General features: G+C 44.8%; 1 protein-coding gene across 6 annotated transcripts in view; it reads right to left on the bottom strand.

Moving 5' to 3' along the window:
• Positions 1–13,785, bottom strand: part of UBTF (upstream binding transcription factor) — a 41,967-nt gene that overhangs the window by 24,501 nt on the left and 3,681 nt on the right. For 5 of the 6 annotated variants that reach the window (XM_053362721.1, XM_053362720.1, XM_053362724.1 and 2 more), the window contains exons 2-9: positions 12,735–12,887; positions 11,479–11,654; positions 9,055–9,138; positions 4,269–4,424; positions 2,597–2,661; positions 2,035–2,155; positions 439–549; positions 12–145 (exon numbers count right to left, since the gene is read on the bottom strand). In XM_053362721.1, coding sequence (XP_053218696.1) covers positions 12–145; positions 439–549; positions 2,035–2,155; positions 2,597–2,661; positions 4,269–4,424; positions 9,055–9,138; positions 11,479–11,654; positions 12,735–12,792 — 905 coding nt within the window. In that variant the 5' untranslated portion in view covers positions 12,793–12,887. The remainder of the gene's footprint in view (positions 1–11; positions 146–438; positions 550–2,034; positions 2,156–2,596; positions 2,662–4,268; positions 4,425–9,054; positions 9,139–11,478; positions 11,655–12,734; positions 12,888–13,785) is intronic. The other variant, XM_053362723.1, reaches the window with a different exon arrangement.

Raw genomic sequence — 13,785 nt, 5'->3', positions numbered from 1 at the left:
CGGCAACTTACGGAGGCGGCTTGGTGGGTCGCCCATCAAACTTGTCCTTCAGCTGCCTCTCCGCTTTAGTCAGGGTGGAGCGAGGGGGCGCACCTTCCTCAAAGTTCATCTCTGGGTGCTTCTGGATATAATCCCGCATCACTTCCTGTGGACAGAAAACACACGGGGCGTTTAGCGTGGCAGAGGCAGGCTGGTAGAATACCCTCCCTAGGCTCTGGGGTTGTGGACAGGGCAGGAGGGGGGCCCCGCCTGTGCTACCCTGACCAGTTTTAAACACTTGGCAGAAGAAGCAGAGGAGGAGTTGCTTTGCAACTCCCTTCCGAGGGAGCGATGCCCAGAAGTCGGCTCTCGGAGCGCGGCTGGGTTTCTACAGCTGCGACAAGGCCGGGCTGAGCACAGGGGGGAGAAGATGGAGGGGAACTGTTGAGTGTTCCCTACCTCATACTCCTTCCGCTGCTCCAGAGCCTTATGAATCCATTTCAGCCTTTTTTTGTCCGAGAGCTGAGACCATTGCTTGCCCAACGAATCCTTCAGCTCCTTCGTGGTGGCCTGAAAAACCCAGGTGAGGAAGGGGAAATAATAATAGTAATAAAAAAATAGGTAAAAATGAAAAAATAGGGGAGGAAGCAAAAGGGGATGGACTGCCCACCCTAATGGTATGGCAGTGAGCTAAGCTACACTTTTGGAAAGGCAAGTTAGAAAAAAAAAGTTTTCCTCAGGCTCCTTTAAAGGGAGCGAAAAAGCCCAAAACACAGGAAATATATAAGCCCGCAATCTATGGGTTTGCTTACTTGCTACATAAAAATCTGATATCTAGCATCAAACAAGGCAACCTGAGAACCTTAAATGTTTATTTTTAAATACTAAGAATATTTTTAGCCCTCATGGGCCATAGGTCTCATGTCCTTTTCCTCACTCTATTCCTGTTTCTGACCCAGAGGACCAAATATCCAGATATGAATTACAGCAGCAGAGAATACAAAGCTAAACAAACCACATGCAAACATTACACACAAACACTAAGGACTGGATCAGATTTATTTAGCCTAGCTGTCTCCAATATCAGCCCTTCTAGATGCCTGCAGGCAAGCTGGAGAATGAGATTTCCTGTTTGTCCTCAAGCCACTGGCACTGGTGGTGTTTTGTCTCTGGCAACCCGCTCTACTGCTAATAATATTATCTACAGAACCGCCTACAATTCTTTCAAAACCATTTATGTCTATCAATCATCACCAACACTCTGTGGCAGTGAGTTCCACAGTTTATTTTCCCACAATGTAAAACTGGATCACCCTAAATTCTTACCGGATCAGTTTCCTAAGCCTTTGTTTCATTAGAAAGGGGCTCCTCCATTTTCCTGATCATTTCACTTGCTATTTCCCCCCATCGCTTCTCTAGCTCTCTCTGGAACAGGTAAAACCAACTTTCCTCAAACCTGGATTCTTTGGACTACAGCTCCCATCAGCCCAAGCCACCACAGCCAAGAGGGCATCACCTTGGGGAACTGCATTATATACTCAGCAGAATCAAGAGGCAAAGCTTTTTCTAGATTTTCAATGGGGGGAGGAATTGCATATTTGAAAACTTCCTCTATTATTATTATTATTATTATTATTATTATTATTATTATTATTATTCCCCTTCACATAGGAAAACAGTATGGCTTACAAGGAACATTTCCTTCTAACATGTGGGTTGTGTGAAATGAAGGTTTAAAAAATAAAATTCAAAATATGATATCCCATCAGCGGCCCAAACAGACGAGTCTTTTGCCACTTGTTTCTGCTCCAGCTGTAAAGTGGTACTAACACAGTGGAGTACCCAGAAATAAAATTAAGACTGTGTATCAGTCTAAGAGCAAAATCTGGTTTTACTGGGTATAGAATGCATATCCTTCCTTACATTCCTTCATTGTCCTCCTTTTCAAGAACACAGCTGTGTGTCATCGTGCCCCCCCCCCACAAAAAATCCCCACTCTCTTTTTCTCCTTCTCGTGGGCTCTCCTTATCCAAGTCTCTTACACCACCTACTTACATCAGGGCGCACTTTCAGGTAGATCTTCTTCTCATGAGTGTACCAGAGCTGTTGAGGAGTCTTGGGTTTCTCTGGGATATCAGACTTCTTGGCATTTTGAATGAGGTCGGGGTGGTCTTCCCTTCACAGAGCAAAAGTAACAGGGGGTGGGGGCGAAATGATAAGGCAGTGACAGTACCAGAACCATACAAAACACAGAAACACATTATCCACTTCCTTTAAAGCCCCATGCATCATTCCCACCTCTCAAACACTGAAAGCCGCCGCTAATTTGATTCAGGCTCTTCTCATAAGAAGGTGCCCTTTCAGATGGAAATTATTCTACCTGCCTGAAGAATATATTCATTTGTGAATTTTGCCATTTGTTGACCCAGGTTTCCAGACAGGAAAGAAAGGAGGTTCCTACACTGCAGGATATGACCTTTTTAGTCCCTTATCACCAAAACAAAGCAGCTTTTTGCGGCAAACTTAACGTAAGTAAATTTTGGTACATGTCTGCAACTGAAATCCACAGCCACGCCTGACATGCTAAAGGTGAAGCTATTGCTTAGATAACTCTTACCTAAATCTTGCCAAATTTCGCTGAAAATCTTGTTTCTCTCGCTGGAAGTCTTGGATGTATTTCATCTAGAAGACAAACCAAAAAAAAGGGGGGGGAGGTGTTGAATACAGGTGAGACAGGAAAAGCTGACAAGTTTCCAAGAACAGCCACAACACTAAAACACTTCTAACACATGAAGCAGGAGAGGGCAGAACTGTGCAGCTCTTTGGGCCCTCCTCCATTCCTTGAGACCACCTCCTTCCTGCTACTTTTAGAAGCCTAGACCCTCAGCAAGCCAAACAAACACAACAAAGCCCTGTGGCATCTGCTAGTCTCTGGGAGTGGCATGAGCAGGCAAGTAGTGGCATGAGGGTTAAACAGGCAGATGAACTGCCATCTTTGGGGAAACCGTTGCATGCTCTCAACCCCTTGGGAGGGAGACTAGGAGGGGTGGAGAAAGCGAACACAACCATTCACACAGACAGACACGCCTCTTGCTCTCTCTCTCTCTCTCTGGCCTCCATAGTGGAGAAGAGACCTCACATCAGGGATGGGGTGCCTTTTACAGTCGAGGGGCCACATTCCCTCGTGGGCAACCTTCCAGAGGCCACATGCAACTGGTGGGCTGGGCCAAAAGCAAAAGCAGGCGGGTCTATGGCTGTGACTCTTGTCTTGCAGTCGTGCAGAAGTCAAGAGGTTTCTACATACAATGCACACACCCCTCTCTCCATCCAGGCAAGCAAAGAGGCACTATTGCAGCTCAAGGCCGTAAGTCAGCCAGGCAAAAGCATGTGTGCGAGGGTGCAATAGGAGCAGAGCCAGGGAAGGATGTGGCCTGGGGAAAAAGGGGCTGCCTACAGACAGAGTGGCCCGAGGGCTCAATAAAGAGGAGGCACAAAGCCCGCCTCAGAGCCAGATGTTCCTGCACCCCTGCCATACATCATTCAAGGCTGGGAAACTGGAAGGTGCCAACAGGTAAAATGGCACCCAGGAACCCATTTTTGCTAAAAGAAACATCAAGCAGTACATGCGTTCCCTAAGCTAAAAACAGACACTTCAATCTCCCAATTAACCCACCTTGAATATGTAAAAGTGCAAGGTGGCATTCTGCAATAGCCCCATTCAGAGCTGACCTCCTGAAGTTAATGGACATGACTAACTTTGGGATCATTTATTTCATGGGACCAACTCTGAATAGGGCGTAGCTGACTACAACCCATAAGAGGTCGAAGTGAGTTCTGGGAGTAGTCATCCCAGAACAATGGCATCTTATAAATTGGGCTTTCGCAGTAAAGCAAATTCCATTTTCAAGGCCCTAAACATTTCCAGCCATTGCCGAACTGCAGCTGAAGGGAAGCATCCAAATGATTGGGGGGGGGGTCGTCATACATTTTGGCTTGGTTTCTGAACACTGTAGGGTAAGTGATGGAAGGGATTTTTCCTTGCAGAAGGCCCTTTTGCATAAGACTCCTAAGAGCACCTTGCTGACACCGCCTTCTGCAAAGGAAACCTTCCCCAGCCCAGCACATTCCAGATGCTTTGGACTACAACTCCCATCAGTCCCAAGCTGGGAAAAGCTGGCCTGCAGAGAAAGGGGAACAAGCACTAGGATGCTCCCCACAGCACAGAGAGCTGCATCCCTGCAGATGCTCATATGCAGCACTTTCCACAGCCTCCATGTTCATTTGCTCACCTTCTTCTTTTCAGGGAGCTCCTTATACTTTTTGGATAGTATCTTGGTGAGATCCAGATTGCTCATTTCCGGGTGTAGCTTAGCATACTTTGCTCGCTTCTCCATGAAGAAACGGAAATATGGAGTCAAAGGTTTCTTGGGGAAGTCAGGATGCTTCTGAATAGGGACAGGAAAGGAAGCAACAAGGAAGGTTTATTGTTTCGAGCCTGCCTGGTCAGAAGTCCACAAAATGTGTTGCTGCTTTTAAATTAGCATCACATGACTCTTTCTATTCCACGCCATCTCCATTTTGTTCTGTGTGTGCACACGCTCCCCCACTGTATTTTTTTTGCGGGGGACACGGAGAGACCCATCATTTTTGCTCCCTACTAACATAGGGCTGAATTGATCACTTGCAGGCAGCCCCATGGAAATACACCAAAGGGCAGTGAGAAGCAGGTTTCTCACCCCAAATCTAGTTAGTACTTTTCAGAAGCAAATCATTCCCATGTAACCCTATACACACAGCAGCAAGACCTTCCCTCATAGCAAATGAGAAAAAAAATATGCTTGGGGTTTTTTCTCCCGCTCACAAACTCCACCCCAATCAGAAGGTGAATAAAAAGAATTAAATCAGAATTAAAAGATGAGAAAAGGTTAATGAATTAGATCCACCATAATTGGCTAGTCATGGGCATGAGCTTAAAGGAGCAACAGTGGTTGTGAATGGAGACAGAGATTCTCCAGAGGGCAAGAGACTAAAACAAGTTGCAGACAGCAAGTCAATCAGGTGTTGTTTTTTAATTTTTTAAAAAAGCAAAAGGATTTTAGCATCCAGAGATAGCTTTTAGTGGCCCATTTCTTTCACCACTATTTTTCTTATTTATTTTAATGTTGTAAACCACTCGGTCCCTGCTTAAGGCAGATGAAATTCATTCACAAGGCAGGTCAGTGCATGTAAACTGTATCAGTGTTATTTACACAGCGTCATCTATGTATACAGTTTACAAAGAACAGGCCCCCTACCTCAAGTGGGGGCTGTCTAATAAAATAAATACGGAAACAGCCAAAGCAAGGAAGTGGAAGAATTCGCGACTATTTCAACAACACATACTTTGGCTTATGGGGAAAGGCTTTGGGGGAATAGGCAAGTTAAGATTCCGTCTGTGTTAAGATGCCATTAAGAGGCCAAATATTAAGTCCCAAGATACTGCTTCTGCTCCCATACTGTTCCAAAGGTAGAGGCTGTATCTCAGGGGGAAATGCAGAAGGCCCCAGATTCAATCCCTGGCATCTCCAGCTTAAAGTGTCCAGTAGCAGCAGGGGAAGGCAAAGATCCTGCATCTGAACAAAAGCAGATGACCCATTAAGGCCTGTTAGGCCTTTAGGGCCCACTTGCCAATTACCCAATGTCACAAGGAGGCAGGTAAACAGGCATCTGGGCTGGGCCAAAATGCAGGGGCTTGCTAAGAATTCTGGGTGGTGCTTTGAAGTCCCAACAATTGGCTGATTGTCGGGACTTCAAAGCACCACATAGAGCCATGCCGTGGCCATGTCACCTGACCTCACTGCAACACACAGGCAGAGCATCTATACACTAGAAGGGAGGAACTCCACCAGCACACATGAGGTTGTGCTGAGAGCCATCTGGTGTGGAAGCATTTCCACCCTGAGCACCAATGACAGAAGGCATGGCTGCGATATGCAGTGAGGACATGGATCCTACACGTCCCCCACCCAGCCACACAGTTGTAACACATGGCTGGTAAACACTTGGTTTTAGCTGAGATTCTTGCATTGCAGGGGGTTGGACTAGATGCCCCTTGGATCCCTTCCAACTCTAAGATTCTATGTGAACGTCCTATTTCTCATGCAGAAGGGGGCTCAAGAGCAACAACTCCTCTCAAATGTGTCTTCTGATTTCACTGAATTTTATGGCTCCTGTTTGTGAGCTGTCTTAAACTTTTCTAAGGAAAAGCAGGGTATAAACACTTTAAAGAGAGGATGCGTTATATAAGTTTAGGAACCAGGCAAAAATGTTCCTCCTCAACCAGTCCTCAGGTTGATTAATATTCTACAGTTTTTTAAAGGTGTCTGTGGGAGGTTATTGTTTTGCTGTTTTGTTTTACTCATTTACTTGTTTCTGTATTTTATTGTGTGAACGGCCTGAGATCTTACGATGAAGGGTGGTATATACATCTAAGAAATAAAAAATAAAAAGTTGGTATCTCTCAGTTACAGGTTTTTCTTAAACTGGATTTATAGTTTCTTTAATGCCTGGTTGACAGGGCCACGCCTGGGAACTGCAAGAAATACAGTTGCCATGGCTAAAATGCATGCGCAGGGCACCATGCCTGGGGTTCAAGCGCCCCCCCCCATTTGTGCTTCCGTCCCATTTGTTCGAAAAACAGATCTGAGAAATTCGATTTTCATTTTGTGACCTCCTAAAACAGGAAACACCCAAAGAAGAAGAGAAAAGCACAGGTGTTGAAAAAACAGCTCTGACTGAAAACCAACAGTTCAAGCAACTGGCAGTGCTCCAAATAGGAACGACTCAGAAAAAGGGAGCCAAGGTGGGGTTTTTTGGGTGTGTGTGTGTGTGAATCTTCCAAACGGCACCTCAGGCAGTCTTCAGAGTGCATGAGCACTCACAGAAGAACAACAGATACGGGCAACACAAAAGGGTAAATCTAAAATTGATGTTAGGCCCATACCTTTATTAAAGACCAACTAAATGTCACAAAAGAGCGTGAAATTTTTCTCCAGAACCCTTCATTAGGATAGATTGCAAACAAAGGAAGGGGAGGGGGATAGGGGGAAAGTGTTTTCTTCCCAGAAGCCCTTGGCAGCATTTGGTGCAACCTGAAAACTGCAGAGCTCCTAGAGAAAGCCTCTACTTCCACCAAAAGTAGGTTGTTAACTAGAGCACTGCAATAGTAATAATAATAACAGTATAGATTCAATTCCATTAACATGTAATTGCTTTTTAATTATTGTTTCCTCTATGTTTTCAGCTGCTCTTGTTTTTATATATAAGCTGCCTTGAGCCCCCTCAGGGAAAAAGGTGGGGTATTCTTCTTCTTCTCATGTTTTCTATCCAGTTTGGATTCTGGCCTTTTCATGGAATGAACCTCACTTCATCCTCTTTAGAAAACACTGGTTGAAAGAGAGAATATGACTTGTGGCAGCATGGGGAAAGAGAAGAGGGTCACCAAACACAATGCTCAGATTTTGCTCACAGTCACCTGCCCTCTTTCTGTACTTCGGCGAGGAACTGTGTCTTAAGCAGGACTCCTGAATGGAAGGAGGCAAGCCCAGAGCTGTAACCCCTGCAGAAATGCAAGTGTGCAGGGGTGAATTCTGCTGAATCTCTTCATCTGAGAGAGTACTGAATGATCTGGTGGCATCCAAGGCACAGGTGTGGCAAACATACCTGCCCCTCATCAGATGCTGCCTGGCTGAAGGGAAGACCAAAGCAGTAGATCATGCAGAGACAAAAGGCCTATTCCAGCATGCACAGAAAGCTACAGCATGGAGCCAAAGCAGGGCTATCTGCCCTGGTCTTGCCTCTATCACCCACATACTAGAGGGGTATGCCTGCAGCAGGGCTCTCCTCAACAGATGTGCTCCCATCACATGTGGCCATCCCTGTTCTCCCTCCCTACATTACTGCTGTTTGTGTGATTTGCATGCCCAAATTAATTCAAAGTGTTGGTGCTGACCTTTAAAGCCCTAAACAGCCTCGGCCCAGTATACCTGAAGGAGAATCTCCACCCCCACCGCTCAGCCCGGACACTCGAGGTCCTCCTCCGAGGGTCTTCTGCTGGTTCCCCCACTGCGCAAAGTGAAGTTACAGGGAACCAGGCAGAGGGCCTTCTTGGTAGTGGCACCCTCTCTGTGGAATGGCCTCCCTTCAGATGTCAAGGAAACAAACAACTATCTGACTTTTAGAAGATATCCAAGTTTTTAAGGATTGATGTAAGGATTGATGTTTTTATTATGTTTTTAGGTATGTTGTAAGCTACCCAGAGTGGCTGGGGAAACCCAGCCAGATGGGCGAGGTATAACTAATAAAATAAAATAAAAATAACAGGCTGCAGTGGGCAGGTTCCTGTTAAAGATGGCTGCTTTGAAGCTTCTAGCAACTTTGACTCATTCATGTATTACTACCTGCCTGCCCCCAGAGAGCTCCTTCCTGGCACATGCTTTGGGAGTGACTCATTCTCAGTTTTTCACATTCTTTGAAGTAATCTGGTTTTAAGCGCTTTAATTCAGAGGGGAGGGACAAGAGACAATACAATTGTGCTATCCTTCTGCACTCTTAAAAAGCGCTTTGCTGATTGTTAAAGGGATACGCATATCAACAACTGCAAATTGAAATGCATGTGTGTATACGTGTATGTGTATACGTGTGTGTGTGTGTGTGTGTGTGTGTGTGTGTGTAATGAGGATTGTTTATAGGACAGGTGTGTGACACTGGAAGCTGCACTATTCCACTATTTCTCCCCTATGGCAGAACCAGCTGCCATGGTGCCATCAGATGTTTTTGGACTACACTTTCCAACCTCCCCACCCAGCATGACCAATTATCAGGAATGATGGGAGCTGTAGTCCCATTTATCTGGAGGGCATCTCAGTACCCACCCCTGCCCTGTGAGATCTTGCATGGGGGTCAGCAATGTTAAGAAACACTGGCCGCCAAGCACTGCAGCACAGGAACAAAGCGGGAAAGTTAACAGAGCAGCCAGCCAGATTCAGAAGGAGACGTTCTCTCGTGAGTCCTTCCCTCCACTGAGTCAATGCTTACCTTCAGCTTTTTGCCCTTGTATGGGTTTTTCACGTGCTCCTCAGCGTCCATAATCAGTTCTGTCAGGGTTCGGAACTTCCTCACCTGCAGGAGCAACCAGCAAATGCAACCAGACAGGGGAGAGAACAGCATTGTAAACCATTTCCAGGGCTGCAAGTCTTTACTAGCACACCATAGCAACCACAACTGAATGACTGAACTTGTGAGCGGAACTGAGAGCTAAGGGCACCTTTACACAAATCCCCAATTATGAAGCCACCACCTTGCTGCAGCTAAGCATGTTTGAATTTGATCGGTATTTGGATGGGGGAACTACCTAAGTTCTTACATATCCTTTAATTCTCAAAGAAGGCATCTTAATGGAGTCTGTGGCAAAAAGCAAATTGACTTTGTTGCATTAGCAAGCAGGTGATTCATCAATAGTTCTAACAATCCCCTATGTGCCTGGGGCATCCATGGAGTGTCAAATGGGAAGGCAATTTGTTGCTTCTACGTTTCATACAGCACCTACCACACAGCTGCCACTAAACATACATTGGCTGCATTCGCGCATTATGCTAGTAACTACCTAAAATTAACTATGTCTGGGGTGTTGATTGTGGAGTGTATTCTCTCTGGGGAAGGTACCATGTTGCCTTTATGTTTTGTGCAACATCTAGCATACAGCTGCCAGGAAACATACAATAGCTGTGTTTGCACATTATGGTAATCCATGGTTAGTTTTAATCGTGGCTTGCTTAACCAACCATGAGTTATCTCACAGACGAGCAAGCAAACCATGTCAAAACTTAAGATTGTTCTCCAGCTGTTCTAGCCTAATCTCCCACAGCTTGGTGCATAACTAGGGTAAACAAACCATAGTTAAGCACGGCCATTTGTACTGGTCATAACACCAAAGCCATAATTAAAACAAGCCATGGCTCGCAGAAGCCAACAGCAAACCATGCTTCACTTTGTGGTTTGTTGCCAGCTAACCGACCGTGGTTAGTCTTCTGGGCTCAGCTCACACATTTGAACAAACTAGGGTCTGGTTTTATGTTTCAATAAGGCCATTAATAGCAAATTCCTGAGAACAGCTGTTCTGGCAAAAATAACAGAATCCTATAGCACCTTAGAGATTTTTCATTTTTATGCTTAGAAATGTAATAAACTTTAAGGGATTAAGCAGTATGTCAATGCCTAAGTTTATATTTGCATTAGTACATAGGGTGAAAGGATTTTACAGTGAACCCAAAAACACAGAATAGCAGTGAAAAGGAAACATTTCTATGCACAACTCAAATAAATACAAGATCAAATCAGTTGCTCATCAGTAACATTAACTAGTAATTATCGGTTTTAAGTTAGCAAGACAAGATAATATATTTAACACCTTAAAGCGGAACAATAAATTTCTGCAGCAAGAAAGACGTTCCTAAATGCCACCTGTCTCGACTTCAACCCTAACAAATTTTCTAATGCTGGGGTAAGCAAACTTCAGGCTTGTGGGATCTACTTTGTGTTATTTTACTAGCACCCCAAAGTCCACCAAGTGAAACCCAGTGTAAAATAGCCATTAGAATCAAGGAAGAGAGTACTTATGAACACATGCTTAGCCCAGGAATTTGTTTTTGGAATGTGAACTGAGTGTTACAGGGGGTTGGTTTTCCTAAAAAGCTTTTATTTATTTCAGCAGTCTAATTTGCGCTTTTCGTTGCTGTTGTTTTAATTACTGGGAGCTGGAAACTCTTGCTGGTCTGCTGCCAGAGATCTTGCCCAGATCTCTCTCTACCAGTATATCCCAATCTGTCTTCTGCCAGCCACAGTTCTTCAGTTTCCTACTGCAGCCTCCCTTCAAAACTGTTTTTTTACTGAAGCACAATGACTTAATGGTCAAAAACAGGATCTCCTCGAGGACTGCCTTTGTAGTAGCGATAGTGGTTTCATTCATACCATCAAGACATTTGACAGTGCAATCCTGAGATCAATGGGGCTTGCTCTCGGGTAAGTGGATCTAGGACTGCGGCCAAAATGTGACATGGATGTGGAGAGTTAATAAGAAGGCAGCCGGCCAGCCCTTTGCCTGCCCAGGCAAAGATGAAGGAGATAGAGAGGATGTGATTAAGAGGAGTGATCGGGCAGATGGGAACTGGCAGCAAGAGGCAGGCAGTTTTGGTGGTATGTGGATGGAGAGGGACTTGAAAGAGATGTGGGCATCTGATAAAAGAAGGGAGAGCTTTACGGGCAAGGCAGAAGACACAGAAGAACCAGGGATGGAAGCAGCACTCCTGCCTTGCTATCACACTGGCAAAGTCTTAGGACCCAGCATTCAGATCAAGGCAGCCCTGCAGCAGACCAGAGAGCCCAGAACAAAGAGAAGTGCCCCATCCTCATACTAAACGACATTTCATGTCACAGACCCATATCAAGTATAAAAAAGGCTACCTCATTGGAGATTTCATTCCACTTCATCTTGCACATCTCACTGGAAAAGTCCTTGAAGGCAACTTTGTCCCAGTCCAGGTGGGATTCGGTGGTTTTGAACTTGCTGCCGTCATTGGAGGGCAGATTGTTCTTCATGCACTCCAAGAGGGTGAGCATATCTTCCTGGGTCCAACGGTCTGAGGGGGGGGAGGGGAAACATATACTCTGTATATCATACACTACATTTGGCATACACTAAGGATACTAAGGTTCATCACCAAGTTGCTTTTAGCCAATGAAATCATCTGCTCAGCCTGCAATACTATATCCACTTACCTGGGAATAAGTCCTGTTGAATTCAATGCGCCTTATTACTAAGTCAACATATTGTTTAAATATAAAATTTAATTTAAAAACGTGCTTATTGCAATGTACAGCTCTTTTCAAGGATCCTAAAGAAAGCAACATTTTATCTCCCGAATTAGACTATTTACCGTTTTGTACGCAAGAATCTAATTGCTCTTTTTCAAATTTGGGTTGTGTCAAAATTTGCAGGAGTATGAGGATGCTTATAAAATGATGCACAGAGAGGCTACCTCTGCCTCACCAAGCCTTAGATAGACTCTTCTTAGTATCTTGCTGAGGATTTAGAAGCATATATAAAATAACAGCAAAGCAATAGCCAACAGGGTTCCATGTGCATAGCAAAATAGTACCCATGGACTACAAACCCCAACATGCAAGTCTTAGCTTTGCCCATAAAGAGTTCAACAGCAACATATGCAAACATGAACCCTAAGGGTCTGGAAATTTCATGTTTAATCAACCTTCTGTCCACGACCAGGAAAAATCTCCAATATATTCTAAGTTATATAATTAAAGTGGGAGGTGGGGAGGAGGCCCTGCATAGATGGTAAACATCATATTCTCAAGAAGAGACTAGGAATGCATGAACGAGGTAATAAAGTATTCTTGTATTTAAGCACTTAGCCTGATAGCCACAGACAACCAGAAACTGCCTTCAGGCAAGTAACTAGGGTGGCAGAGGAGAGATGGACAGCTTTGCACCAAGTTGGCTGAAAAAGTAAAACTCCTTCCTGCATTCCCATCTGGCTAGAAATTCAGTAAGCTAATTCATGAGACTTCTATAAAGGATTTACTTTGTCCGGCAATCAATTTCTTTTTTTAAAATATGCAAACTAGAACAAGCTGCGGCTGGAATCCTGTTCTGCAAAATTTCCTGGCGCAGCCCAGCTGACCCTCCCAGGAGTTCTCACCTTGGTTTTTGGGGGCCGTCATTTCTAAGTCAGTTGGGCTATCCGCTTCTCCGTTCATCCTCCACCTCTCGGACCCTAGGGTGACACCTCCTGGGTCTGCCCCTTCCAGCTCCCTCTCGCCCCCCTTCACGATGGCGTCAATCACTTTTCACCCTGAAAGCAGGAATGAACGGGAGTTACAGCCTTTGCTTTCCCGCTACTGCCCTTCTTAACAGCACCAGCACGTCCCCTCCAAAAACAGGGGGCTTGTTTGCACACAGAATAACAACTCCTGAACTTGAACCTGCAAGTTCAAGTGAGGTTTTTTTAAAAAAAGAAAGGAGTTTTGATAAAATCAAGGTCTCAACACATTTTCCTTTCACCCTTGGGTAAGTGATTATGTGAACAGTAACAGGATTATCTTCTCTGGTGGATGGAGGGGAAGGTTTCCTGTAGGCAGAGGAAACGGCGGGTGTCCAAAGACGGCCACAGGAACATTCTGGAATTCTCTTTCCCTAGAGAAAAGTTGGGCCCTGAATCTTATCATGGCCAACGGCAAGAGATAAGAACAGTCCTCCAGCAACATCTGTCTACCCCTTGACCTAGAGGATTGTAACAGCACATCTATTCATTGGTGTCAGTGCTGGATTTATGTATAAGATATAACTTAGGGCCCCACTCTCTTGCCCCCACAAAAAATTAAAGAAAAAAACCTATTCTATTTCAGTTCAACGATTACCTTGATAAATACATAATTGGTTATGTGCAAAGGGCTTTAGATACCAATTAGGTCGATAAATTACCAAATAGCTTTTATTCAACACAAAAAACAGCAACCATTTGTTGACAAAGGAGAGCTGGACATATAAAGGGCCCCATTACCTTAGTAGCTTAGGGCCTCACCAAACCTAAATCCTGCTCTGATTGGAGTATAAATCTGGATTCAGAAAGGAATCCATTACACAAATGGGGCTAAGTGTGCTAAAAGTTGGGGGTGTGGATGGGGAATCTGCAAAGCTGAAGTAGGTCTCAGCGGGATCCTCTAAACAGAAAAGGCCTCCAACAGCACTAG

Source organism: Podarcis raffonei, chromosome 13 (assembly GCF_027172205.1).
Source record: "Podarcis raffonei isolate rPodRaf1 chromosome 13, rPodRaf1.pri, whole genome shotgun sequence".
NCBI lineage: Eukaryota > Metazoa > Chordata > Lepidosauria > Squamata > Lacertidae > Podarcis > Podarcis raffonei.
The sequence above is the reverse complement of the archived record's forward strand: the minus strand, read 5'-3'. Positions and strand labels throughout refer to the sequence as shown.